This window comes from Prionailurus bengalensis, chromosome B3 (genome assembly GCF_016509475.1).
Source record: "Prionailurus bengalensis isolate Pbe53 chromosome B3, Fcat_Pben_1.1_paternal_pri, whole genome shotgun sequence".
NCBI lineage: Eukaryota > Metazoa > Chordata > Mammalia > Carnivora > Felidae > Prionailurus > Prionailurus bengalensis.
In genome coordinates this window covers 111,191,131-111,217,279 of record NC_057355.1, presented here as the reverse complement: position 1 = coordinate 111,217,279, position 26,149 = coordinate 111,191,131, and the positions used below count along the sequence as shown (strand labels likewise).

Sequence of the window (26,149 nt, the reverse complement as noted above, 5' to 3'; positions counted from 1 at the left end):
TTCTATTTAATAGTGCTTTCGTTTAAATGTCGTCTTTTTTGGGGGGGTATCCATACCCCTCAAAGTGATCTATAGACAACTTTAAATTCTGCCATAGCTAAGCCAGGATTTTGTTGTTTCCAAGATCAGTTTTCAAAAGGAATTAACTCGGGGAAATAGGACCTGATAAATGTAAACAGGAATTAACTTGAGTATCGGAAGGGGAAAAAAACCCCACCCAGCTACACTTTATGTATTATGGAAAAATGATCTTAGCTTTGCCTCACACTCGTGTGGCAAGATTCTTTTCTTCCATTTTGATCTGCAAGTTATTGTTTAATGTAAGAAGCTTATTTGTGGGAGACGAATGAGATTTGGGCTTAATTCCAAAAACACGAGTGTCTCATACAGAATCATACGGCAAATGTTAATGAAATAATTAACATGGAATATTCTTAACACAGGGAACGTTAGAAGAGAGCATTCACTCGGAATCCCGGGAGGGAACTGGCAATTCCTAGAGAGGACGGTGTGGGCGAGCCTGGGGCTGCACAGTGAGTGTGCACACGTTGTCCTGTGTCCCCCACCCCTCCCCCGTCCCCTCTGTGTGGCCTCAGGCCTGTCACATTCATACTGTCTACTGGGACCATTACAGAGGATTCGACCCTAACATCATTTTGAGGAGATTTTTCTTAAACACTTGAGGTGGGAATGGAAGATTGTCAGTCTAATAACAAATCTAGAGGGTCTCAACTGTATTAAAAACAAAACAAGGCAAATCAACAAAAGTTCTGCAGTGAGACAATCTTTATCTGGATTATTTCACCTGCCGACTCAGCTAGAAGGCAGTTATTCTAGAGTTCAGTAAAAAGACATGAGTTACCAGTTCTTGGCAGAGTGACTTATATAATCATATAAGTAAGCTAGGTTGAAGCAAATCTAGAATATTCTAGCATGTGAAAAGTTTGGTTTTTATTTAAATCAGCTAAGGAGCTTGCATATAGGGACACTTTTTCAAATTCAAGGTGCACCTTCAGCATATAGGTCTGTTTTGAAACAAAATGTTTTTTATTGAGTAAGATTTGACCCATTTCTTTAAGCTGCTGAAAGCCTTTTAGAAAACATAATAAAGGTTACGTGAAGGAAATGATAAAAATACATCATTTAGTACGTAAAAATAACACTTGTGGAACACTTACTGTGTGCCACAGTTCTCCATGCCTCATACTTCTGCATTTACTCTTCATAATAATTACCGTTATCCTAATTTTCTGGCTCTGGAAAACAGAGGGTACAAGCAAACTTGCTCAAGGTCACACAGGGCAGTTAGTGACAGAGCTAAACACAAGTAAAGTTCCAAAGCTTAAAGTAATCATGCAGTTTAGTTAAAAACAAAACAACACACACACCAAAAAAAACTCCAAAACACTAAAGAAATATTTTTATTTTATTTTTTTTTAAAAATGATATGATTTTTAAAAATTTTTTTAACGTTTATTTATTTTTGAGACAGAGAGAGACAGAGCACGAACGGCGGAGGGTCAGAGAGAGGGAGACACAGAATCTGAAACAGGCTCCGGGCTCCGAGCTGTCAGCACAGAGCCCGACGCGGGGCTTGAACTCACGGACCGTGAGATCATGACCTGAGCCGAAGTCGGCCGCTCAACCGACTGAGCCACCCAGGCGCCCCAAGAAATATTTTTAGACTGCGGAATCCATTCATCAATTGCGATTTGACACGCATGGCTGCTCTGGTTTAAGTGGGGCCTTCCCAATTTCCACAATACCCTGTAGGCACAGTGACAGCTTGCGAACTTGACATAGAGGTTGAGTCTCATCTTTTATCCACACGTAAAATTAAAGCCCAGAGGGGTAAGCTGACCTGCTCAAAGTCATAAAACTACTTATGGCAAAAGTTGGACAGGAATGGAAGTCTTCTGCCTGCCTGGCCAGCATTGCTCCTGCTGCTTGATGTGAATCTCAGTGTGTAACACACATTAGAGTTAGGGTTGCCTCTGGGCACTTGGGTGGCTCAGTCATGAGCATCTGACTTCAGCTCAGGTCATGATCTCACAGTTCGGGAGCTCGTGTCCCACTTCTCTCTCTCTCTCTCTCTCTTTATGGGATTCTCTCTCTCCTGTCTCTTTCTCCCTGCCCCTTGCTCTTGTGCCCTCTCTCTCAAAAAAAAAAAAAAAAAAAAGAAAAAAAGTTACGGTTGCCCTCTGTTGTATCTTTAGGTCCTCCTACCTTTTTGGCTTAGATGGGGCCTGCAGAAAACTTTATACAGGTGGAACAGAAAATGAAGAGTTCTAGTGTTCCCTCACCCTGGGCTCCTAAGCCAGTGGGTGGTATTCCTGTCACCTCCTATCTGCTATTGCTTTCCCCAGATGCACTGGAGTGGAATACGGGGTTCCTTGGAAATTTACCCCTGTAAAATTCTCACACCTTTTAGGTACTTACTGATGCTTCCCTGTGGAGTTTGGTATACAATCGTGTGAAACACATGCCGTGTATTCTTTGTAGCTCTCAAAGTTGCTGGAATTTCGGCTCCAGTGACAGCTCGAAGATGTGCACTGTCTCTGCGATATGCAATCTTCTTATAACCCTTTTTGTTGCTTTGGAGTCAACGATCCTTCTTTCCCCCCCTTTCTTTTATTTTTGGAGTTCCAAGGATCCTATCCACTTGTGAGGCCAGTGGCTGGCTGTTAATGTGTGGGAGGATTTCCTTCATGGGAAGGGCGAAGGCTTGTGAACGCTCGTCCTGAGCAGCTCCTATTAGCACGGTCTCCGCACGTTTGTTCTTCTGCGCTGGGTGTCTAACTGCCCGGACTCTTGGTGCTGTGGCTTTGTCATCTGGTGGTCCTGTGTACCTCAGAGCCTGTTGGCTGGCTATAGCTTGTCATTTTTTCAGGTGAATGCTTTGTACCATTAAGCAGCCTTGTACATTTGGGCCTTTTTACAAATGAATGTTGTGTGACAGCAAGTTTTGAGGTCTGCTTTCCGTTCTTCCCACGACTGCTTTTCCCCTCTGCTTTCCCCCCTTAATGTTTATGGAAAGAAGTTTAATGTGACATAAGCTAAATAAAGTGTTTTTCATAATTTTGGCTTTAAAAATGTATTTGTTGGGAATATAAGAACTTTCAATAATTAGGCTTAATTAGTCCGTGTTCCCATATCTGAATTCTATTCTATTTTAGGTTTGCAGCACCCTTTAAGAATTTGATGAAAACCATGGACAGTCTTCCCAGAAAAAGGTACATAAGCAACAAATGCTTGCCTACAATTTCAGGAGTGTTAGAATCTGTCTTAAGCTGTCAAAGACTTAAAAAAAATTTTTTTTTTTAATGTTTGAGAGAGACGGGAGTGCTAGTGGGGGAGGGGCTGAGAGAGAGGGAGGCACAGAATCTGAAGCAGGCTCCAGGTTCTGAGCTGTCAGCACAGAGCCCAACGTGGGGTTCGAACCACGAGATTGGACACTTGACTATGCTGCCCAGGCGCCCCTGTCAAAGACTTTTTAAACGGCAGCAATTTAATCTTTGGTCAACTAATCTCACCCTGGTGATTTATGACCACAGGCACTGTGTGTTCAAATAAAATGCAGCTCACCCACGTAAGAGTCCTGGTTTGCCTGACATATAGACTCAAGACTCAAAGACCGTTATTTTGAGAATGGATGTGTACAATTAGGCTTTAAAATGCAGACGCTTTTCTTTCACTGGAACTTCGACTTGCTCCAGGGTCAAAGGTTTCTAGAACCATCACCTCCTTTGGACTGGAAGAGAAGGAGGTCAAGATTCTGCAAAACTGGAGCAAGGACCTCCTTCTAACCAACTCAGTGGCTTAGAGAAAAAGTTTGGGTATCATTTTTCCCTTAAATGTCCCTTTGGAATTTTTGTAATCCATGAAAAGAAATGAATTATTTTAAAGCATCAAAAGACTTGGCAGTTAAAAAAAAAAAAGTACAGTGGGGCACGTGGGTGGCTCAGTTGGTTAGGTACCTGACTCTTGATCTTAGCTCAGGTCTTGATCTCAGGGTCAAGCCCTACACTGGGCTCTGCACTGAGCATGAAGCCTTCTTAAAAAAAAATTTTTTTTTAAAGTGCCCGTTTCTCCCTATCAAACACTTTCATCAATTGTTCAAGTGGAGACCGGTTCTCTTCCAAGTGGTCCCTTAAGCGGCTCGGGAACTGCACATGTCTTGGGGATGTCTCACCTGCAGAAGGGGCCACTGGCGCTGAGAGTCTGGGCTTCACCCACAGATAAGCATCCTTGGCTTCCCCTGAGGTCTGTGCTCGGCAGAGAAGGAGAGAGGGCACTGACCGAGGTGACGGTTAGGTCAGTGGTGTCTCCCGTGTGTCAAGAGCTGCAGGTTAGGAACAGTTAACCTAGGAACTGGTTCAGTGACTTCTAATCCCTGTAACATTTGTTAAAATCTGTTCGATTTGGAGAGAGCTGGGAATAGAAAAATCTGGGTGAAATGATCCTTTCCTTTGTACCCACCTTCCCCACCATGCTGCCCTCATCACTCCCTACAGCACTAGGGGGACACACACTGGGTAATTTCTACATATGCAGGTTGTGGGAGTTTAGATCTCACAAGTTACTCTGTACAAAGTTAAATACTATAAAGCTTGGCTTGGAATTAAAACCAATAAATCCCCCCAAATATGTATTTTTTAAAAGTTTATTTATTGGGGCGCCTGGGTGGCTCAGTCGGTTAAGCGTCTGACTTTGCCTCAGGTCATGATCTCCCGGTTTGTGTGTTTGAGCCCCGCTTCCGGCTCTGTGCTGACAGTGTAGCAGGTTTCTTGTACAGAGAGCCCTAACACCGCGGCTTTTCTTTCCAGGAAGCAACTTTATTCGTGCCAGCACGGGCTCAGTTGGGTTCGTACCCGAAACGTGAGCCCAGACGCCCGGGTGGTGTAGCCTTTTATGCATTTTCTGCTTGTCTCCCATATATGGGTAACGTATAGACATACAGTCTGATTGGATGGTCTCATGTTACAGGGTCATGAGGGATGTCACGTATGCACGCAGCCAGGTTGCCTTCCCTTATCTTGAGGGTTTTTTTTACCACATTCCTTACGGAGGGGACTCCACCACCACAGCTTAGAGCCTGGAGCCTGCTTTGGATTCTGTTTCCCCCTCTCTCTGCCCCTCCCCCTCCTGCTCTCTTTCTCAAAAATAAAAGTTTATTTACTTTGAGAGAACAAGGCGGGGAGAGGCAGAAGAGGGGGACAGAGGATCTGAAGCAGGCTCTAGGCTGGCAGCAGAGAGCCCTATGTGGGGCTTGAACCCACAAACCCTGAGATCACGACCTGAGCTGAAGTCAGATGCTTAACCGACTGAGCCACCCAGGTGTACCCTCCCTCCAGCAAATATTTTAGAAATAATTTTTGTTCTATAGAAGGTTATGCATAACACTTGTAATATAATCCAGTGCAACAAGAGTATGGGTATTTGTATGGTTGTTTTAATGAGAAACATTTGAATTGTACATACCACAAATAGCTTCAAGTTTCTGTAACAACCTCCCTCCCCCCCCATGGCCAAACAGCTAAACAAAACCTGAAGCATCACTTTAAATGTGAAAGTCTTATAAAATTAACTTACAAAAACATCCCTATCAAGTAGTTTGGCATTTACTGTACATTAGTCAAAAGGTCAAGCTAAAATCTGATTCTTTTAAAAAAATCAAAGTTTACATTATTCATACAGATCCAGCATTGTTAAAAAATATGCACAAATAACCACATCCATGCAATATAATTTCTTTAAAAATTTAAAGCAATATAAAAGAGCAGACCTAAGTACAGAACAGAACATTTTGGTTTATAACCTGTAGCTCAAGATTGCTAGCTGATTGGAGTAAAATTAATTCTAAATCTCTTAAATATGATTGTTTCAGTCAACCAGCTAAGGGTGCACGTGAGTTTCCGAACCATTTCTAAGGTGGAATCCGCTAGCGTGTTTCGGTAACGTGGGGTGAACGCTACTGTTCGTTGAGCAGAGTAGGTACATTTTAATAATGTCGTTTTTCAAATAAATCGGAATTCGCGGAGAGCTCGGCTCTTCAGGCAGCTGCAGTTTCCAGAGATCCCAGACCCATCAATGAGCTTTGTCAAACTGCCTGGGGCGCCCGCTGCCCGGCTCCCTGCCCCCAGGGCAGAATGTCATTCGGAAGCCCTCTCCGGCCAGCCTGGAGGGCGGTGTCCTCGGGGAGATCCCAGCCCTGCCGCCGCTGATGGGGCAGGGGCCGGGTCAGGGTCAGGCACCGGAGAAGCCGCGAAGCCGGGCGGTGGTGAGGTGCCGCAGGCCAGGCGGGGCCTCTAGGTGGGGGGCGGCCCGTTGGTGTACCTCAGCATGGGGTAGAAGGACCTGGCGAAGTTGTTGGCCTGCGTGCAGCTGTAGTCCTCTTCCGAGGAGGGCAGCAGGCAGGCCAGGAGCAGCAGCAGCAGCAGGAGCAGCTGCAGGGGCAGCGCCGCCCTGATCACCCGCGCCAGGAAGGAGCGCCGTGGCCGCGAGCTGCCGGGGCCGGGCACCCTGCCAACAGACCAGGTGAAGAGGTGAGCAGGAGGTTCCGGACGCCGCACCCCCTCGAGCTACCTGACCCCTGCCTGCGTTAGGTGAGACATCCGGGGCCTGACGTGAAAGTGGGTGCCCACGACTGAGGTTCAGTTCTGGAAGAGCAGCCCAGCCCCTTTCCAGACTGAAGAAAACAAGTCCACTGGGTTCTTACAAACACCTGGAGCGTGGCATTGGCAAGACTGGTGAGGTGCGTGTGTGTGTGTGCGTGTGTGGAACAGAGGACTCATTTCTGTGACTGCATCCCCCCTACCTGCTGTCCGCCTTGTTCTGGTCTTTCGTCATCCTCTCTGCTCCAAACTGCTGGATAAGAACAACCCAGTTAGTAAGTGAAGACTGGTTAGTCCTGTCCATGATAAAACCTCCTTCCTTCTTAAATTATACACCTTCCTTAGCTCATCTTTCTGCCAAGCTTTTGAAACCAGACAAATACATTTGAGATTATACTCCAGGAGGTAAGAAATCATTGGGTTTGTTAAAGTAACAAGAGCTTCGCGGTCCAGTTTGTTGATCTGTTGTTAATGGGGAGAGATCAGGAAGCCCCTTCAACAACACTAGAAGGGCTCCCATCTTTCACAGCCTACTGGGGGGCGGAGTCTCCAGTTCCTGTCATCTCAGTAACTTTGAAAAATAACCAGCGTGCTTCTCGGGGCAGAAAGGGGCTCTCACCTTGGCTTGGGGAGCTGGTGTGGATGCAGCTGGAGGCTCGTCTCCAGAGTCTACCTCGTCCAAGCTGGGCAGAGATGGGTCTGGGTTCTGAAATCCACACCCCAAGGGTTCAGTTCAGGGAAACAGAGGTTCTGAGTAATCTCAAGAGCGCAAAACGTGCTTCATGCAGTTTCACTGCTCTGCTCACCCCTCCCCCAGCTCAAATCTTTCTGGAAGAGAGAGCCCTTTAACACAGACTTCTCCAGTCAGAAAGGAATGTAAACAAGGCAAGGCCAAGCACAGCATTAAAAACCCATAGCACACATGGGGGGAGACCGAGTTTAGCTGCATCAAGGGTTGACAGCTTGCCAGATGTGCTGAAGGATCATGTGGCCATCAACGCACTATAGCCTTGGCTGTACAGGTAGAAATGTCACTCTAGAATGGAGGGGTGGGCCTCCCTCGAGTCTGGTGAAGCCATGGTATGGGCATCCATTTGTTCTGAGTCGGATCACATTTTAAAGACGAGAAAGTAGAAAAATGAGAGAGTGGGCAGCAGAGAGCGCCCTGGACGGTGAAGGAGTACTCTCAAGTCTACTCCGCATGAAGGAAAGACAGAAATGATAGAGGGGTTAGACTGGTTTTTCACACACCAGCCATACGAACAGGTAGGTACCATATTGTCGTCTCCCTCTTGTAAAGGACAGAACTGCGTCAAAGAGTTTGTGTAACTTTTTAAGGCCGCCCAGGTAGAAGGGGCGGGACTCGAGGCGCCACTCGGACCACGTGCTTATAGCCTCTGCCCCACAGCGAGGCCTGCCATTCTGCTTTCCTGTTGGCATCTGATACCACACGTATTTAAAAGCCACAAGTGGACTCACCTGGCTGCCCTGCAAGGACATTAAGTCTTGGGACACTTGCTCAAGTAACTGTTTGAGTTTCTTCTCAATAACATGTACCTTCTCTTCAGCCTCAATGTAGTCTTCGCCATGCCCCTTAATAAGAAGGCTGTTTGAAAGCTCTTGTAAGGTGTTTACTTGAGGTTCACGTTCCACGAGCTCCTTTTTCAGTTGCTAAAAATAAAATGCGTGAAATACAAATAAAAATAGCCGCTGCTTACTGTGGCCAGATGGCGCTTGCTTAGTGCCAGGACAGTTCCGGGATGGATGATGGGTGGTGGTCAACTCCAGAACATTCTACTAGCTATGTACCTGGGTGTATCTGCAAGTCTAGCATCATTTGGGCAGCAAGTAGGTGACACCCTGCCCCTATTTTCCACTCCTCATTCTGAAGACAACTTGAGGCTGGAGGAGTTGGAAGAAGTGAGGGGAAGACTAGACCTTTGTCCACCGCAGTAGCAAAGTCAAGGAAAAAATCTAAATTGGGTAAGTTGAGAAACAGCAGCTTAAGCATACTTTATAGGAATAGAGGCATGTGTCTGGTGAATCAGCCTGTGTGGTCGATTACCTTGCTTGCTGTCCCTTTTGGTAGCCACTACACAACATGTGGCGATTTAAAATTACAATTCAGTCTCAGCCACAATAGCCATGTTTCAAGTGCTCAACAGCCACCTGTGGCTAGTAGCTATCAGACTGGACAGTGCAGATACAGAACATCTTCTTCACTGCAGAAAGGTTACTGGACGGCACCCTTCTTGAGAGTGGGGCTTTACAAGGATTTTAGCATAAAATTTTTTTATTTTTATTTAAAAAATTTTTAATATTTTTGAAAGAGACAGAATGTGAGTGGCGGAGGGGCAGAAAGGGAGAGAGAGAAGCCAAAGCAGGCTCCAGGCTCTGAGCTGTCAGCACAGAGCCTGATGTGGGGTTCGATCCCACAAACCCCGTGGGATCATGACCTGAGCTGAAGTCAGCCGCTCAACTAAGCCATGCGGGTACCCCTATAAACATGATTTTTAAGGGGCACCTGGGTGGCTCAGTCAGTTGAGTGTCCAACTCTTGCTTTCAGCTCAGGTTGTGATCTCATGGTTCGTGGGACTGAGCCCTGCATTGGGCTCTGCACTGATGGTGCAGAACCTGCTTGGGATTCTCTCTCTCCCTCTCTTTCTCCCTCTCTCTCTAAGCAAACATTAAAAAAAAAGCTTTTAAAATAATGACCAGTACTTTAAGTTTAAACTGTTTATAACTGAATCACCTACAAACTTATGGCTAAGAAAGTCACCTGGTTAGTGAAATAAATCTATGAAAACACAACTACCCTTCAAGAAATAAGACTTTTCAATAGCAGATTTAGAAAACTCATATAGCTCATTTTGTCTGTGGAGTAATTGAGCATATTTTCCCCCAGGGAGTCCTGATATTCACAAAGGAGAAAATACTTCTAATCAAACGGCCTTATGTTTCTCAGGATATTGCTAAACCCCTACGTCCCCCGTTCCCGAGAGTCTTAAGGACTTCCTGCTTTTAGCCCTGGCCCTTCATCTCTGCAAGCCATCCTGCTTCAGAACTACTACAAAGGGATGCTTAGTAGTTGATACCAACTGGAACACGAGAGCAAAACGTCACGCTGGCGTTGTTCCAAGAAACACGAGGGGCAGCTCCCTGAGTCCTCACCTGCCAGGGGCCAGCGGCAGTGCAGGACCCCTTAGGAGGAAACTTACCATCAGTTCTTCCTGACACTCCAGGAGCACCTGGGGGTCTGCCTCTGGGTCCGTGACACGAGCCTTCTGCCTCCGGCTCTCAGCACTCGCTAACCACAGTAGCAGATCTTGACTCAACTGGTGGAAGTCCTTTAAACACACACACACACACACACACACACGAAACACGTCATAGTATTGCCCTTTCTCTGAGGGAAGGTGTGCTGAGAAGCAGCTTGATGTGTTGGGCCTTCATAGTATTTGCTCTGGTCTTTATCCGATGAATAAAAGGGCCAGATTTAAACTAAATGCCAGGGCCCCCCAACAAGGAAAAGGGAAAGCTGCAAAGAGGATGCAGGTGGCACAGTCCCAGGAGGCGTGACGCATGTTGAGTGACAAGTGCTAGCAGAAAGGCCGGGCTTCACAACGCCACACCTGCTATGACACAGAAAGACCACACAAACGACTCCACAAATCTGGATTCAGCGGCAAAGGGAGACACCCCAACGGGACAGGCCGTGGCCCAGGGACACATGGGCACGGGGTCTTGCTGGTGGCGCTCACATTCCCAGAGACGGGGTCAGAGCTCACACAGGATGAGCATTTACCATGTGCGGAGGGCTGGGCTAAGATTACCTTGTGAGGTAAGGACTAACATGATTCCCATTTTTCAGATGAGAAAACAGAGGTCTAGCCGGCACAGTGATTTGCTCAGAGTCGCACAGCTACTAAAGCTCTAGGGTTGGGTTAAACCACTCCTTGTTCTGAGCCAGGTCTCTTAATCGCCCTGCTATACATACGGTCTTCCTGGCAAAAGGACAGAGATGGGGCAGCGTGGGGCAGCATTTCTGACCTATTGGAATGTTCGCTGGAACCCTTATGCTAAGAATGGGCCGGGGCAGCAGAGCAGGAGACACAGGGCGGGACAGCAGCTGAGCCTCTTGGAAACAAAACGATAAAGCACATGTTTCCTAACACAAGCCGTGTTTGTGTGCCAAAGCATCCTGACTAGGATAAAAATATCTGCCTCTCCCACCCATGTGGGCCGGGCCTGGGGGCCGGCGTACCTGGCACTGCACGAGGGCCCTCCGTAAGCCCGCTCTCCAGCTCTCCACCGCGCCCTGTGCCGCGTCCCAGTGCAGCGCCAGCTGGCCGACGCGACCTTGGAGCTCTTTGGACTCCGCGCTCTCAGTCTGCAGATATTCCTCACTGCTCATGTTGACAGAGACCACTAGAGCCTTGTAGGTGTCAAAGGCTTTTAGTATTTCCTACCACAGAGGGAAAAGACTGGGTTAGGCATTCTGAAAATAGCGATGTGGGGTTCATTTGAACCTCAGCAGGGAACGGATCTGCCAAAGGCTTCTCTGAGCTGTGGCGGCAGAAGCAAGAGCCAACTTGCTTTCAACTGGCTGGGCGGTATCAGGTGAGGAGCTGCCTCACAAGGTCAGTGACCTTGGCTGGCCAGGCTGAGAGTAGAGGCCCGGCTCCTGGCTGGTCAACTCAGCCACAGGCATGAGTAGACCCTGCCGAGTCCTGGTTGGCTTATTTCTGGACCACATTAGAAGTTTTTCAGATAAAGTACATGTAGTTAACCTGCACGAATCCCTCGATATCACAGAAGTATTATTACTTAGGGTGAATAGTTAACCCAGATATACTGATGCACAAAGTAAAATACTAATACCCATGTGAAGACTGCCTGGGTACCCTAAACCCCTGCCCTGGGTTGTCTTAGGAGCTCAGGCTCAGGGCCCCCCTCCCCCCCCGGCCAAAGCGCAGGACTCCAATTGCCTCTCCCCTGCTCCCTGGCTAGTTCTAGTGGGGCAACGGCCGACTATGTGGGTGACAAATTCTAACTGGGTAACAGAGTAGCTACATCAGGCCACAGAATTCATCAGCAGGTGAGCTGATCTTCCCCCCACCCCCATTCTCAATGCTCCCCCACCAGCCTGGATTGCACAGTTTGGAAGGGCGTTTTTCAGCTGCCTGGTGGTGCCCACTAGCACCTCCTTACGAGTCTAGAGGGGTCTCTGAAGTCAGATCTTTCCAGCACAGGGGATCTGAGATGCACCTCCCCAGCACCGCTGGGGGCTTTGGGATCATGTGCAGATGATCTTCTGCATGGAAACAAAAACCTACATCTGTGTCCTTGCCCGTTACAGAAGTGGAACGGGACAGACTGAGCACTACACCTGCTTGCAGCGTGCCACCTACACCGCTGACAGGTGTAACCTGCTGGTCCTGCACAGCGAGCGTCCACATGCACGTTCTAGATCCCTCTTCCCTCCACACCTCCCCCTCACCTTGAGCTGCTTCACTCTGAGCTCCATTTCGTGGATATCAGAGGGAGGTTCTGCCACCTTTAACGTTTCCAGCTCTGCTTCCGTTTTTTTCAGCCAAGTGGTGATGTCGCTGATCTTGGAATTGAGCTGTTGCAAGTTTTGTTTCATCCTGAGTTGATTGTGAAGTTCTTGTGCTTGAATCAGCTCCCATCTGTCAAAGGCGCCTGGAATAAAAAGTTGCAGTAAAAAGAAGCAGTAGCCCCAAAAGATTTCCCGGTCTCCAGCTAGTCCAGGGTCAGGATGGCAAAACCTGAAGGGGATGCTCCTTGCAGGAGGCTTGGCTTCAGGAGTCCTCGCCGTCCCCTTGCTGTGGTTCAAGGCTGGTGCCACCACCCTCCCACAAAGGCTGGGATGAGGTACGGAACGGGCTATGAGAACCAACATGGTGCCAACGTGTACTGCAGTCCAATGTTCAGCAGTTTAGTTTATGCTGTTTTCTGGCGCTTTCTCTTCTGGTTCATGAATGATCGGGTCAATTCTATCAGTTTGACTTTTGGCTTAGGAGAATAATTACTTTTATAATCATTGAACTGGTCTCATGAGGAGCCACCTGACTGCTCTTTGGTCATCATCTTCCTGTCTGATCTTTATATACAAGTGACATTAAAATATGCACTTCATATGAGGCTCACTGGTCAATATTTTTTTTTAATTTTATTTTTTAAAATTTACATCCAAATTGGCATATACTGAAACAATGATTTCAGCAGTAGACTCCTTAATGCCCCTTACCCATTTAGCCCATCCCCCTTCCCACAACCCCTCTCCTTGGTCAATATTTAAAGAATAGTTTTGAAGGACACCTGGGTGGTTCAGTCGGTTGAGCATCCGACTTCAGCTCAGGTTATGACCTTGTAGTTTGTGGGCTCGAGCCCTGCGTCAGGCTCTGTGCTGACAGCTCGGAGCCTGGAACCTGCTTTGGATTCTGTGTCTACCTCTCTGCCCCAACCCCACTCACACTGTCTCGGTGTCTCTCTCTCAAAAATAAACATCATTAAAAAAAAAAAAAATAGTTTTGCAAGTAAAAAGCCTAGGAATTTGTTCGTAAATACAAGTCAGCTGATTCTGTTTTTGCTTTAAAACTTTCTTTTTTTAAGTAATCTTCACACCCAACGTGGGGCTCAAACTCACAACCCCAAGATCAAGAATCGCATGTTCTACTGACTGAGCCAGCGAGGTGCCCTACAAGTCAGCTGATTCGAAAATAACAATGGCTGCCGTAGACTAAGTTTAGCCATTTTGGTGGATTACAGTTGGTCAATTCTTAATTAATGTTCTGTTGAGCAATGACTTAAATTAAATGCTCAGCTGACCCAAAATATAGCCTTGACCTGTCCTAACAACGGCCTAATTTATCTGTACCTGACTGCTGCCCGGTGAGAGCAGCAAGTCCCTCGTCTTCCTGCTGTGAGCTGCCATTCAAGGCTCTGGCACCTTCTTTGCCACCGTCAGTGCCTGGGGATAGCAGCAGCTTTACCTAGAATGAACCGATTTTTATGTTACCACTTATAAATTTCAAAGGCTGTATGAAGAGTATCTTGGTTCATAGGAACAGGTAGGAAATGAAGATATGGGACCCCTTTCCTTTTAATATTAATATTACACGATTAATAATTATTTTTAATATATAATGATTATTAATATGGAGATTATTGGGTACATTTATAAGCAAGCAGAGCCAACGGCAGAAATAAAGCCTTAGTAAAGACCAAGACTGGTGGTGGGGAGCAGGGGAGAGGTCAGTATTGGAAATAAAACGGCCTAATTCGGGGCTTCCTAACACTTCTCAAATGAAACATGCAAAAAAAAAAAAAAAAAAAAAAAAAGCTAAAAACCACTGCTGAGCTACCAGGCTGTTACTGTGTGCACACTTTTGCTTTTGCAGAGTGTTCTACAAAATTTAGTCATCCCTCCTCGTCACTCTGTGGAGCTGGTTGGCAGATTATCCCCAGAATTGGAAACACAGAGGACAAATCTGCCTCCGGGGGTCATTCATTACTGAGCATTTATCTTTCACTGCACATATTGACTCTTCTGTTAGTGCAGAGCTGACTGGCCTATTATCTCAGGACTTTCCAAAAATAAAGGTATCCTTTTTAGTAAAGCCATGCTTTCTTTGGTTTGTGTCCATATGGCCTACTTGTGTGGAATGAAAAAAATACCGCCCCCGCCCCCCGCCTTCAGATTTCTGGTGACACGCCTGGTTCCAGGCACACAGAAAAGGGTGGAGGCTTTTGAAACTGGCCAGGGGAGGAACACAAGCATCAATGCTGGGGAGGCCAAACCATGTGGCCCTGGATACAAAGCAAAGGTGAGGTGCTGGGGTCCCTCCCTCTCCCCACGACTGTCAGGTCTTATTCCGCATCACAGAGGGGCAGATTAAAACTGACAGCTGCTTACTAAGCAAGAGGAAGAGCTGCTGAACTGGGCATGGCAGCCCACTATCAAATGACTTGGGCCTGACCGTATACAGGCAGAAGCTTCTCCAATTATCTAGCACTATCCATTCTTAGACATGGTGGGCACTTGGCGGACTAATTCAGTGATGCCCACCACCGCTTCTGGTTTCTCTAGAAGAGGATGATTAAAAGTGCACAGAGACATTTGAATTTCAACTCGCTCCTCCCTAGTCCTCTGTGCTGAGGCTGATCTGGAGCCAACGTTAAATCCTAGGCTGGTGGCCCCCAACGGCTGCATAGCCAGAGCATACCAAGGACTCATGTTGCCCGAGGAAACCATAATGAAGAAGGAATGGTCACTGTTATAAACAACAACAACGAACCACATATGGTAGTAAAAATAGTAATAATTATAACAGTGACCACTTCTAAGGGCCTTCTTTATACATTCTTACAAATCAACACAGACAACAATTAATGGAAAGTAGGTTTATCCTCAGGTGAGGAAGGCTTACGGAGGCAAGGCAAAGTGCTATGGCCCCAGAGCACTCTATTGGTGGGGTTAGGAATCAAACCTATGTCTACCACTGTACATGGTCAAATCTTCCTGAATACGAAGTCACGATGTTTTGAATAGGATATGCAGTCAAAACGTAAACAGAACACAGTTTGGGAGCAGCTCAGGAAAGCCAGTATGTTGCTTCTCCATTACTTGCACGGATGACTGACTCAACAGTAATAATCACTGCCGCATCATGTTCATGTACACAAAGATCGTTCTTGGCCAGAAACCAGTCTTTAACTCTAGTATGTTTTGCCAGGGTTCTAATGATGTATGGACGGCTCAGCAGAGATACTGTCACCATGGGAAAACCAGCTCAAAATCCCCTTTGAAAGTGAGCACACGCAGCATACACCAATCTCTCTCTCTCTCTTAAGAATTTCAACTATTAATGCACTTGGGTTATATTCTCAGTGCAGTCAAGACTTACATAGGCTGGTTTATAGGGAGTGCTGGAATCTGAGGGGATGGTTTGTACATTCCTATCACTTCCCATTTGTTTGTAGCGATGCTTGGGGCAGGAAGGGCTGTCAGGAACATGCCATGAGTGGTCCTCAGAAATGGATTTCCCTGAAACAAAACACAGCAAGTGACAGTCCATTCTCTCCAACCAAAGGATTCATACTTAGTTACACAAAAAAAGGTCATGGGTAACATGGCATCAGGTTATAGTATAATATGAGTTCTGCAGCTTTCCTTGCAAAGCATGCACATTTGCAAAATGTCAGTATGCCCCAGAAGGGAATGAAATGAGAGTCATGCAACTGAGCAGCATTGTGCCTTCACTAGATGGGTTCACGATGGAGCACAACAAACACAAGATTTTTTGAAGATGAATGGTGTTTTGGAGCCGGGCATCTAGTGGCGGGGACACTGGCAGCGAGGCCAGGTCAAAGGGCCAGAAGGACTGAAGACCTCTCAGGAGTGGGGGAGAGTGAACGTCAGGATGGACCTGGGGGCCAGAGGGCCACTCGTGGCGCTACCCCACCACTGCACATGGCGACGGGGCAGGGAACATAGGTTAGAACTGCAAATCAAGGAAAGGAAGGTTTCTTCTCCTGTGGCTAATGCAACAGTACTTTAACCCCTGCCCACCCATCCTCTTCCCAGGAAGCACCGTAAGCAAGGAAGGAAGGAGTTCCAAACCAAGCCACCGTGAAGAAAGCTTGGTCTATGCCGAAGAACTTCAGTTAGATGGGGGGGGGGGGGGGGGGGGGGGGGGGGGGGGGGATTAAAGTTTTAAAAGACACCATGAAGAATTCCCTTCTGCACAGGCCTGAGGGGCAGGAGAAGGACAGCATGGAGACTGCTCCTGTCTGGGCGGGGTTCTGTAAGGAGCACGCAGGTATGTGTGAGTACGGCAGTGTAAATACACCATGACACAAGGACCAAGGCGCATGGTGTCCACAGAAGGCAGAGGTCAGACATGACATGGGAGCGAGGTTTAGGATGCAGTGTTCGCCACAGGAGGCTGCCATGTTGAGACACATGCACGGTCAGGGGCCTACCAGAAGACGCTTTCAAAGTTTTTGTGGTCATTTTAAGATAGGCCTCAGGATTTTCAGGGATTTCTACATCTGAAAAAGAATAATGTCATTTTCCTCACCGCAGGCATCTGTAGATGAATGCCCAAGTATTAAGTTAAAACAGTAGAAACATTGTCAGCTGGGAGGAGAAGAGTAACCACCTTTGATCTGTCTTATTAAAAAGGTTTAAAAAACCGAAAGGATTTTTTTCAGCCGACTCTTGACGGTTTGAAGCCGTTGTGGGAGAGGGGGGAGTCCACGGAAAGAATGGAGACAATCTACCAATGCTCTGAAGAACTCAACTGAAAAGTTCACTGATGAGCCTCCCAGACAGCCAGAGCCATCAGAGAATAGCCTTAATGTCCCCAGGTGAATTTCGTTCCTTTTTCCCTTTCATTCCACCTGTCATAGGAATGAGCCACTCTCAGGGAAGTCAAAGTGGGCAGGACAGAACACAAGAAGCCACAGAGGTCTGGGTCAGCCATGAGCTGGACTCTGGGTCATCCAGAGATGGCCATGTTGCTACAGTGCTAAAAACATAACCAAGTGGGTCAATGTCAAGGGCTCTGGAAACAGGGGCTGTTACCTGATAGTGCACTGTAGTATGGGCCTTCCTCATCATCTTCGTGAGAGGAGGAGCCCCCCACATCACCTGTGTGATCCCACTCCAGAGGGATGGAGTCCACGCTGACGGGGGTCTCACAGCCAGACCGCTCGGGCCCCGGCGCCGGGGGCACCAGATGACAAAGGGACTGAGGGGAAGAGGGTTCCTCGCTCTCTCTCCTTTTGCGCCAAGAGTCAGCCTGGATCTCTCTGGGGTCCTCCATGTCCGTTTCATTCTCGGAGGCCTCTTTTTCATCTTCCAAGCCCTAAAGTGGGGATGTCCAGTTTTCAGAATGAACCACATTAGAGGCTTGCAGCTGTGAGGTGCATGGGGAGTCTGCCTTGTCTGACAGTTCCTGAAAATGGCCACTGCCCACATTTCTGTGGCCGCTTTAAAAAAGAATCGGGTTAGGTGCACCTGGGTGGTTCAGTTGGCTAAGCGTCAGAGTCTTGATTTTGGCTCAGGTCAGGATCTCACGGTTTGTGAGATGAAGCCCCGTGTCAGACTCTGCACTGGTAGCATGGGGCCTGCTTGGGATTCTCTCTCTCCCTCTCTCCCTCTGCCCCTCCCCTGGTCACTCTCTCTCAAAATAAGTAAACTTAAAAAAAAAAAATTTTTTTTTAAAGAAAAAAGAATCAGATTCCCAGGGCCTAGTTGTGATTATTCTAATTTAGACGCTTTAGTGTGAGGCCTAGAATCTGTATTTTCGGCAAAGCCCAGCCTCTTTCCTAGGAGAAACCTGACATTTGATGGTCTAAGTTAAACAACTTTCCCTAGAAGAAAATGGAGGCCAACATTTTATTAGTGGTTAATGGTAGGTTTCTCCAAGAATCAGAAAATTTTAAATAAAAAAAAAAATGTAAGGCCATTAAGAGTATATTCTGGCTACGATTCACAACTTCATGACTGTATGTACCAGGTTCTTTCTTTCTTACCCCTCAATCTTATTGTTCAGGATACAGAACCTTATTCTTCCTATGTTGTAATGCCTGGGTTTAAGAGAAATGCCTAGAAACTGCTACATTTAGAAATGAGGAAACTATGATGACTCTTAAGGTTATGTCTGATGAAGAAAGAACCATCAAGTTAGCCAGTTGGAGACACAAAAAAGGAAAAAATGGCCAGTTGTGTTGCTCAATATGGTTATCATGAAAGCTCCTGGCACACAAAGGCAATGAACTTTGAATAGTGGCCTGAATGCCACCTCAACTTCCCAGAAGGTCCCTCTGCCAAGGGAAACTTCACAGTTGCTATGGGAAACTGGTGCTTTTGTCACTTCACAGGTGAGAAGAGGGGTGCCCGGGTGGCTCAGTCGGCTAAGCGTCCGATTCTTGATTTTGGCTCAGGTCATGATCTCATGGTTTGTGAGTTCGAGCCCTATGTTGGGCTCTGTGCTGATAGTGTGGGGTCTGCTTGGGGTTCTCTCTCTTCCTCTCTCTCTCTGCCTTTCCCCCTGCTCATGCTCTCTCTCTGCTTCAAAATAAATAAATAAACTTAAAAAAAAAAGTTCAAAGGTGAGAAGAAGGCACCAGAAAGGCACAAATGTTAAAAGCTCCCGACACTGGGGCACCTGGGTGGCTCAGTCGGCTGAGCCTCCGACTTCGACTCAGGTCATGATCTCACAGCTCGTGAGTCTGAGCCCCACGTCGGGCTCTGTGCTGACAGCTCGGAGCCTGGAGCCTGTGTCTCCCTCTCTCTCTCTCTCTCTCTCTCTCTGCCCCTCCCCCACTCACACTCAGTCTCTCTCTCAAAACGAACAACTTTTTAAGGCTCCCAGACACTAAGAGCAAAAGGCCAACACATTCCCAAATTAGTACCGTAAGCAAAACCAGAACATATATCCGCATATCCTACGGGTGCTGACACATGTCAGGAGAGCCCTGGGCCGAGGAACACACAGAAAACAGCTGAGGGGCGCAAAAACTTTCAGAAATGCCGTCCCTTCCATCGGGTAAGGGGAGCCCCCAAGTTAAGTGTGACTCTGGAGTAATAAAAGCAGAAACAGAACTGTTTTGCTCTCCTTTTTACCATAAAATACGTCACAGCTGACCAGTACATAGGTTTCCAGCTCTGTAAAAATTTGGCCAGACGTCAAGTGTGCGGAGCCCATTCGGTGAACCGTCAAGTTTGCGCAGCCCGGAGGCGCTCCGCACGAGCGTGCGCTCCCCTTACCGGAGCGCGGGAGGTCAGCCGGCGGTGGAACCGCGAGACGCGGCCGAAGACCTCCTGGCAGTAGCGGTGCAGCTCCTCCAGCTCGTCCTCGATCAGCACGGCGTCCAGGGGCTCGCTCTTCTGAATCAGCTGCTCCCCGAACACGATGAGCTGATCGATCTTGTTGGTATTTAATGTAATTTCCTGTTGGAAGCCCTATTCAGAATAGGAGAGAGGAACGATTTCAAAGAAGGAAAGTTTCCCTGAGGATCCAGACGATGTCTACTTCGTTCCTTCACCCAGGACGCGAGCTTCATCGATTTTTTAACAAAGTGACAATAAAGATTTAGATAATTTAAAATGACTGTAGGGGGGCGCCCGGGTGGCTCAGTCGGTTGAGGGTCCGACTTCGGCTCGGGTCATGATCTTGTGGGTTGTGGGTTCGACCCCTGCACTGGGCCCTCTGCTGTCAGCGCAGAGCCCGCCTTCTCCTTCGGATCCTCTGTCCCATCCAATCTCTCTCTGCCCCTTCCCCGCATACACTCTCTCTCTCAAAAATAAATAAACATGAAAAAATAAATAAATAAAACGATTGTGCGTATTTTTTCCCTCTCCCTTCTGGGCACTGACTTTTGTAATTAAAATCATTCTACACTTGATCTTAGCCAAAAGGCCGAGAAGCGGTTACAATTAAAATAATTCTAAAAGTTTGGCAAGGACGGACATCTACTGCCGTTGGGTGTGAGGGCGAAAACTTGTCTTACTGACACTGAGTGGAAACAAAATTTCTCATAATAAACCACCCGTGGGCATTTGGTCCTGCTGACCCAATAATCACCGCATTGGTGCCGTTATATTAAGGAAGGCAAGGGGCGCCTGGGTGGCTCAGTCGGTTAAGCGGCCGACTTCGGCTCAGGTCATGATCTCGCGGTCCGTGAGTTCGAGCCCCATGTTGGGCTCTGTGCTGACAGCTCAGAGCCTGGAGCCTGTTTCAGATTCTGTGTCTCCCTCTCTCTGACCCTCCCCCGTTCATGCTTTGTCTCTCTCTGTCTCAAAAATAAATAAACATTAAAAAATAAATTAATTAATTAAAAAAAAAAAAAGGAAGGCAAATTTCTATTTTTCAACTTCTTTTAAAAGCCCAGGAGGGAATTACAGTGAAATTTAAGCGAAATGCACATATTTGAGAGAGCAGAAGAGATCTGTTCATGAACCCACTCTTGATACATATGTTCTTCCTGCCACACCCCGCATGTTGCACCCCGACTCAAGAGCTGGGGAAAGAGCACCTTGTGAAGTTCTGTCTGGAACCCCGTGGATGATTATAAATGACAAAGAATACAGAGCCTCGTGCCAGTGGCCCCTCGACTGTAAGGAACAGTATCCTCTCTCGTGACAACCCTGCGGGACACAGGTGGGGTCAGCCTGGCTGCTTTAACGATTCTGGAATGTGCTCTCAGGGTGTCAGGTGAAGTTTGTGCTTGGCCGGCTCTCCCCTGCAGAGGTGCATTCTCCCGAGAGGGGCCGTGGGTGCAGGCCTTACATTCAACTGGCGCATCTTGTCGTCGGCGTCGCTCTCCGAGAAGTGCTCCACGTTGGTCAGCTGCAGGTCCATCTCCGTGAGCCACACGAGAACGCTCTCCCGGGTCCCCTCGAATTCTTCCCTCTGGTTGGTGAAATGCTGCGGAAGAGAACCGGGTGTTTGGGTGGATGGCAGAAGACAGTTCAGCAAGGTTACTTTTGGCCAAGACGAAAGGGTACCCCAGGAGACCCACAGGGCATCAGGGGGCCAGTGTGGGGTTGGGAGCCCGGGCTCTGCTCCTGGCTGTGGGATCACCAACAAGTGCCCCAACTTCTCTGAGCCTTGGCGTCTTTGTGGGCAAGTGAGGGTGTGGGACCGCGGATTGCGACGTTTCGGGTCCTTTCAGCAATTCTGTAATTCTCCAAGTCAGTGATTTTCCCAACCTGCCCTTTGAGGAACGCCCTCAAAGTCTGGGCCAGGCACCTTGGCTATTTTTACCTGTTAGCCTTCTGTGGAAGCTTTTGCTTAACACAAAGATTTAGTAGTTTCGAGATGGAAGAGTACGGATCTCAGGGTTAAGCCTGGCCTAGTGCCCCATTTGCCTTCACTGAGGTAATCCTGAATGTGTGCCCTCCAAGAAAGAAGACCCAGATTTATCACCTCCAATTAAGGATGCCTCTTGGGTTACCCTTAGAGATGGGCAGCCGATTCTCAGACAGACAGCATTCAGTGCCAAATGACCAGTCACAGTCAAATCGGTGGGAGATAAGGAAATTAATGCATGGGGGGTTGTCTGAAAAGCTAGCCCACTCCTTCTTGAGGGTTAAAAAAAAAAAAAAAAAAAAAAAAAGCCCAGATTTTCATCATCTTAGAATGATTTCAAGAATGTTCTGCCCTGAGAACAGAAGCAGGGGTTAAAATTACTTGCTGCAGCCATAGACCACACTGGCCCGGTCAGTTTGCAACTAGACTCACAAAGGTTAACACCCCAAGCCTTCCACATTCCAGAAATCTCAGGTGAATGCCTATTAGATTTAAAAATCCAACCCAACCTTTGAGGTTAGGTCAATGTGCTCTGAAATTCGGAGGATAATCTCTGTCCCCAAGCTCCACAATGCAGAGGGGGCTCTGTCTCCAGCTCTCACAGTGCAAGAACCAACGGGACACACAAAAACGGGCAGATGGGCAAGGCGGGGCCTCTTTCCAGGCGAAAGAGGCACCTTTGCCACACCGGGTAATGGCAGCGGCCCAGGCTCTGGGCAGTCTGTGAGCCAACGTGCAGGCCTTCCGGGTATCCAGAATTGGAAAAATGATGCGCTTGTTACCACAACTCACATAACCAGGCCCCGCCTAAGAAGCCTATTCTTGGGCAAACGACCTCTTTAAAAAACATGAATGCTGGCAGCTTCAGCTTAAAGCAAAGGGAAGGCCGACTGGGAGAACGTTCAGGTAGCTGAGGCCGGAAATGAAGTCTACCCATGGCTTCGCTCTAAGCCCGATGCCGCACATCGCTTCTCCCCGAAAGGCTACAAGTAAGGCGGGTGATATAGACAAGGTTACTCTGAGTCTCCGCAGGACGGCCGTGACCCGCTTCTGGAGGTTGTCCCAGCGCTGGTTGCCCTCGTGTACCATCTGCTTCAGCTTGCTGGCCGTGTCCGTGCGGTTCTCCCGGGCCAGCCGCCGGTACTGCTTGTTGATGAGCTCCAGCTGCGTGAGCCTCTCGTGGATCTGCCGCTGGAAGGCCTGCGACACACGGGCCGCGTCAGTGCCAAGGCACGCGGGGGGCCAGCCCGCCCCCTCCCCGGCCCCAGACGGCCCGCCTCGAGGGCTTACCCCCCCAGGCTGAAGTGGCGGCGGAGAGCCTGCTTCACCTGCCCTGATGCCAGCTAAAGAACGGCCTCTCAAGTTCACCGCGTGCCGCGTCGTGCCCGGCAAAGCGGACTCAGCAGCTGCCGGCAGGCTGCGGACTGCGCCGCCCTGGCCAGAGGTGGGGGGAGCCGGCCCCTTAAGGGAGTCACCTGAATTGCCCAGAGGCTTGATTCCCAGGAGCAGCGGGCTGGAGGGGGGCCCTTACCTCGAACCTCTTCAGCTCTTCTTTGGCATTTGTGTACAACACCTCTGAGGAATTCGGGTAGGCTGCTGTCCTCTCGGCTGACTTGAGCCAGTCCTCAAAGCGGGAGTAATCATCTAGAAATTTCTGCCACAGACGCCACGTCTCTTCGATTCTGATAGGAGGAAAGCACCTCAATATAAGCCAGCCATTTCAACAATGAGCTTCCATTTTTTTTTCCCCCTCCCTTGATGGGCCCAATTCCCGACACCCCTCGCACTGGCACTGTTTAGGGGAAGAGACCCTGATATCCCTCTTCTAAGAAATAACCAGGAACATCCCCTTCTCGGTCAGGACACCTTCTGTCTAGGATTGCCCTTCAGAGTTCCTGAAGTTCACAGAGGTTAGCAGGCAGGAGACAGAGCTCCCACTACTTTGTGGCTAGGGACACAGAGGCACAGTGGCCAGCGTGGTTACACCTCAAGGCCCAGGACTGCTGGGGAAAGCTGTTGCCCTGATTATATTTTTTTCTTGTATAATTCACTTCATGCGCACTGGTCACACCTACTGAGCCTTCTCTGCCAACAGCCTTGGAAGCGGAGTGAACAGAACACAGCTACTCTTCCTGAGATCAGAAGGACGCACGGAGTCTGGCTGACCATGTTCAAAACGTTTAGGGGCGGCTCATTTCTTACTTCATTCGCCGTTCCATTGACATGGCGCAGATGTTCCTCCAGCGTCTGTCCAGGCTTCTGGTGGTCTGCTGGATGGAGTCACACTCGGTCTCGTTGGCACAGGCATCGGAGTCGTGCAGTAGGACATCGCAGATGTTAAACACAGATTCCACCCCTGCGCTGTGTTGTTCGATGTCTCGCTGCAGGTCCTATGGTTGTTAATAGAGCAAGGAGCGCCTTGAGGTGGTGGTGGTGGTGGTGGAAAGATTGGCATCAGAGGATCTCCACTCCCCCGAGACCCTCTTCTAGCCCGGGGGGCACAGGCCTCGTGCACGTCCACCTTGGGATCAGTAACGATGACTACGTCCCCCTCACCTCTGCACAACTCTTGTGCCGTAGCACCCGGCAAAGCTTCAACACTGGCAACAACGGGATTTATTTGTTGAACTGGCTAGAGGGGGTAGGAGATCAAACGGTACCCTCTTCTGAGAGCCCACTGCCCCACAGACTCTGGGGAGGCATGGCATCCACCCCATATCACCAGACCACAAGGGCCTCCCATTTAGACATGGCTCCTGGGAGGTCTTCCTTGGGAATCTCTTCAGAAGGACCTAAAACTTCAGCAATAGAAACTCTTGACTTTTTATGGGTCACAGAATTCTCGAATCTACTGAGACCTTTGGTCCATCTTCACCCCCCCCCCCCCCCCCCCCCCCCCGCAAATCATGCATGCAGCTGCATGCTGTCCACAGCCTCTCCATGAGCCCATCCTAGGGCTCCATAGCCCCAAAGGAAGAGTCTGGGAGTAGAGACCCCACTTCCCCAACTGATGGGGTCCGAATGAGGGGGCAGGGTCTCTCTGGAGTCTTGTGCCAAACAGTGCTACAGTTCCTAGATTCAGCAAAAAGAGAATTCGTGAAGAGACAATGCATGATTATGGGGAAAAATGGAAAACCTGTTTAAGAATAAACACAGCTTTGGGGTGCCTGGGTGGCTCAATCGGTTAAGAGTCTGACTCTTGTCCGTTGAGCATCCGACTTCACCTCAGGTCATGTTCTCACGGCTCGTGAGTCTGAGCCCCATGTTGGGCTCTGTGCTGACAGCTCAGAGCCTGGAGCCTGCTTGGGATTCTGTGTCTCCCCCTCTCTCTACCCCTCCCACACTCATGCTCTGTCTCTCTCTGCCTCAAAAATAAATAAATAACAACAAAAAATTAAAAAACAAAATGAGTCCGACTCTTGGTATCGGCACAGGTCACGATCTCGTGGTTTTGTGAATTTGAGCCCCACCTCGGGCTCTGTGCTGACAGTGTGGAGCCTGCTTGGGATTCTCTCCCTCCCACTGCCCGCCCCCCTGCCCCTCCCCCGCTCATGCTGTCTCCGTCTCTCTCAAAAATAAATAAAAAAACTAAAACAAACAAACATAACCTCTTAAAAAAAGGATAAACACATCATTTTCAGGTATTGCCCAGAGAATACTTCTGCACACCATGGGAGGGCCAGAGGAGCCTGTTTATTTTGCATTCTGGATGAATTAGGCTTCTCCAGGTATCTAACTTCTGTGGTAAGTGAAAACAGACCACGCTGCTAATCTCAGTATCCAAAGGACATTATGAAGAAACAGCAAAGACAAAGCTAAATCAGCCACTGTTGGCGTAAGTTCCCCGGGTTAAACAGGAGAGATTATTTTATAAACTGCCTGGCACTGTCTACAGAAAGGCAACATAAAAGTTCATTCTGGGTCACCTCAATTATTTAATCATTTTGGAAATTACTATTAGATAAGACTAATATTTTCTTACTTTTCTTCTGATAAATGTACAATTTTGATCATTCTCTGCTCAGGCGGATATGAAAGAATAAAACGTTAATGCTCAAACCACATTTTAAATCAAGCAGTTTAAAAAAAAGTTTTTTTTTTTTTTTTTTATTTGAGAGAGGGAGAGAGAGAGAGCACAAGCAGGGGAGAGGGGAAGAGGGAGAGAGAATCTTAAGCAGGTTCCACACTCAGCATGGAGCCCAACGTGGGGCTTGATCCCACACCCTGGGATCGTGACCTGAGCTGAAACCAAGAGTTAGTCGCTCAGCCGACTAAGCCTCCCAGGCGCCCATAAATTAAACAGTTTTTAACAGGATCCTAACGGATTAAAAATGAGCACAATGAATTATATTAAGAAAATGTGTTTTCTAGAGGTGCCTGGCTGGCTGGGTTGGGGGAGCTTGTGACTCTTGGTACTGGGTCGTGAGTTCGAGTCCCACACTGGGTATAGGGATTACTAAAAGAAATAAACTTAAAATAAAAAGACAGCAGAGGGTGCCTGGGTGGCTCAGTTGGTTAAGCATCCAAGTCCTGATTTTCGCTCAGGTCATGATTCCATGGTTCGTGAGATCAAGCCCCGTGTTAGGCTCTGTGCCTGACAGTGGAGAGCCTGCCTGGGATTCCGTCTGTCTCTCTCTCAAAATAAATAAATAAACAAAACATTAAAGAACAAAAAAAGAAGAAGAAAGT

The 26,149-nt window shown here is 48.1% G+C and overlaps 1 protein-coding gene across 11 annotated transcripts in view; it reads right to left on the bottom strand.

The window, feature by feature from the left end:
- Positions 1–5,430: 5,430 nt before the first annotated feature.
- The window catches only part of SYNE2 (spectrin repeat containing nuclear envelope protein 2), a 345,486-nt gene continuing 324,767 nt past the window's right edge, over positions 5,431–26,149 (bottom strand). For 6 of the 11 annotated variants that reach the window (XM_043556321.1, XM_043556328.1, XM_043556325.1 and 3 more), the window contains 16 exons: positions 23,663–23,850; positions 22,992–23,142; positions 22,478–22,660; positions 20,939–21,076; positions 19,417–19,611; positions 17,227–17,509; positions 16,623–16,691; positions 15,545–15,684; positions 13,516–13,630; positions 12,115–12,317; positions 10,879–11,079; positions 9,833–9,961; positions 8,094–8,285; positions 7,234–7,320; positions 6,818–6,867; positions 5,431–6,522 (listed from right to left, as the gene is read on the bottom strand). In XM_043556321.1, the coding sequence (XP_043412256.1) occupies positions 6,309–6,522; positions 6,818–6,867; positions 7,234–7,320; positions 8,094–8,285; positions 9,833–9,961; positions 10,879–11,079; positions 12,115–12,317; positions 13,516–13,630; positions 15,545–15,684; positions 16,623–16,691; positions 17,227–17,509; positions 19,417–19,611; positions 20,939–21,076; positions 22,478–22,660; positions 22,992–23,142; positions 23,663–23,850 (2,538 nt within the window). In that variant the 3' untranslated portion in view covers positions 5,431–6,308. The remainder of the gene's footprint in view (positions 6,523–6,817; positions 6,868–7,233; positions 7,321–8,093; positions 8,286–9,832; positions 9,962–10,878; positions 11,080–12,114; positions 12,318–13,515; positions 13,631–15,544; positions 15,685–16,622; positions 16,692–17,226; positions 17,510–19,416; positions 19,612–20,938; positions 21,077–22,477; positions 22,661–22,991; positions 23,143–23,662; positions 23,851–26,149) is intronic. The other 5 variants (XM_043556324.1, XM_043556329.1, XM_043556330.1 and 2 more) reach the window with 5 other exon arrangements.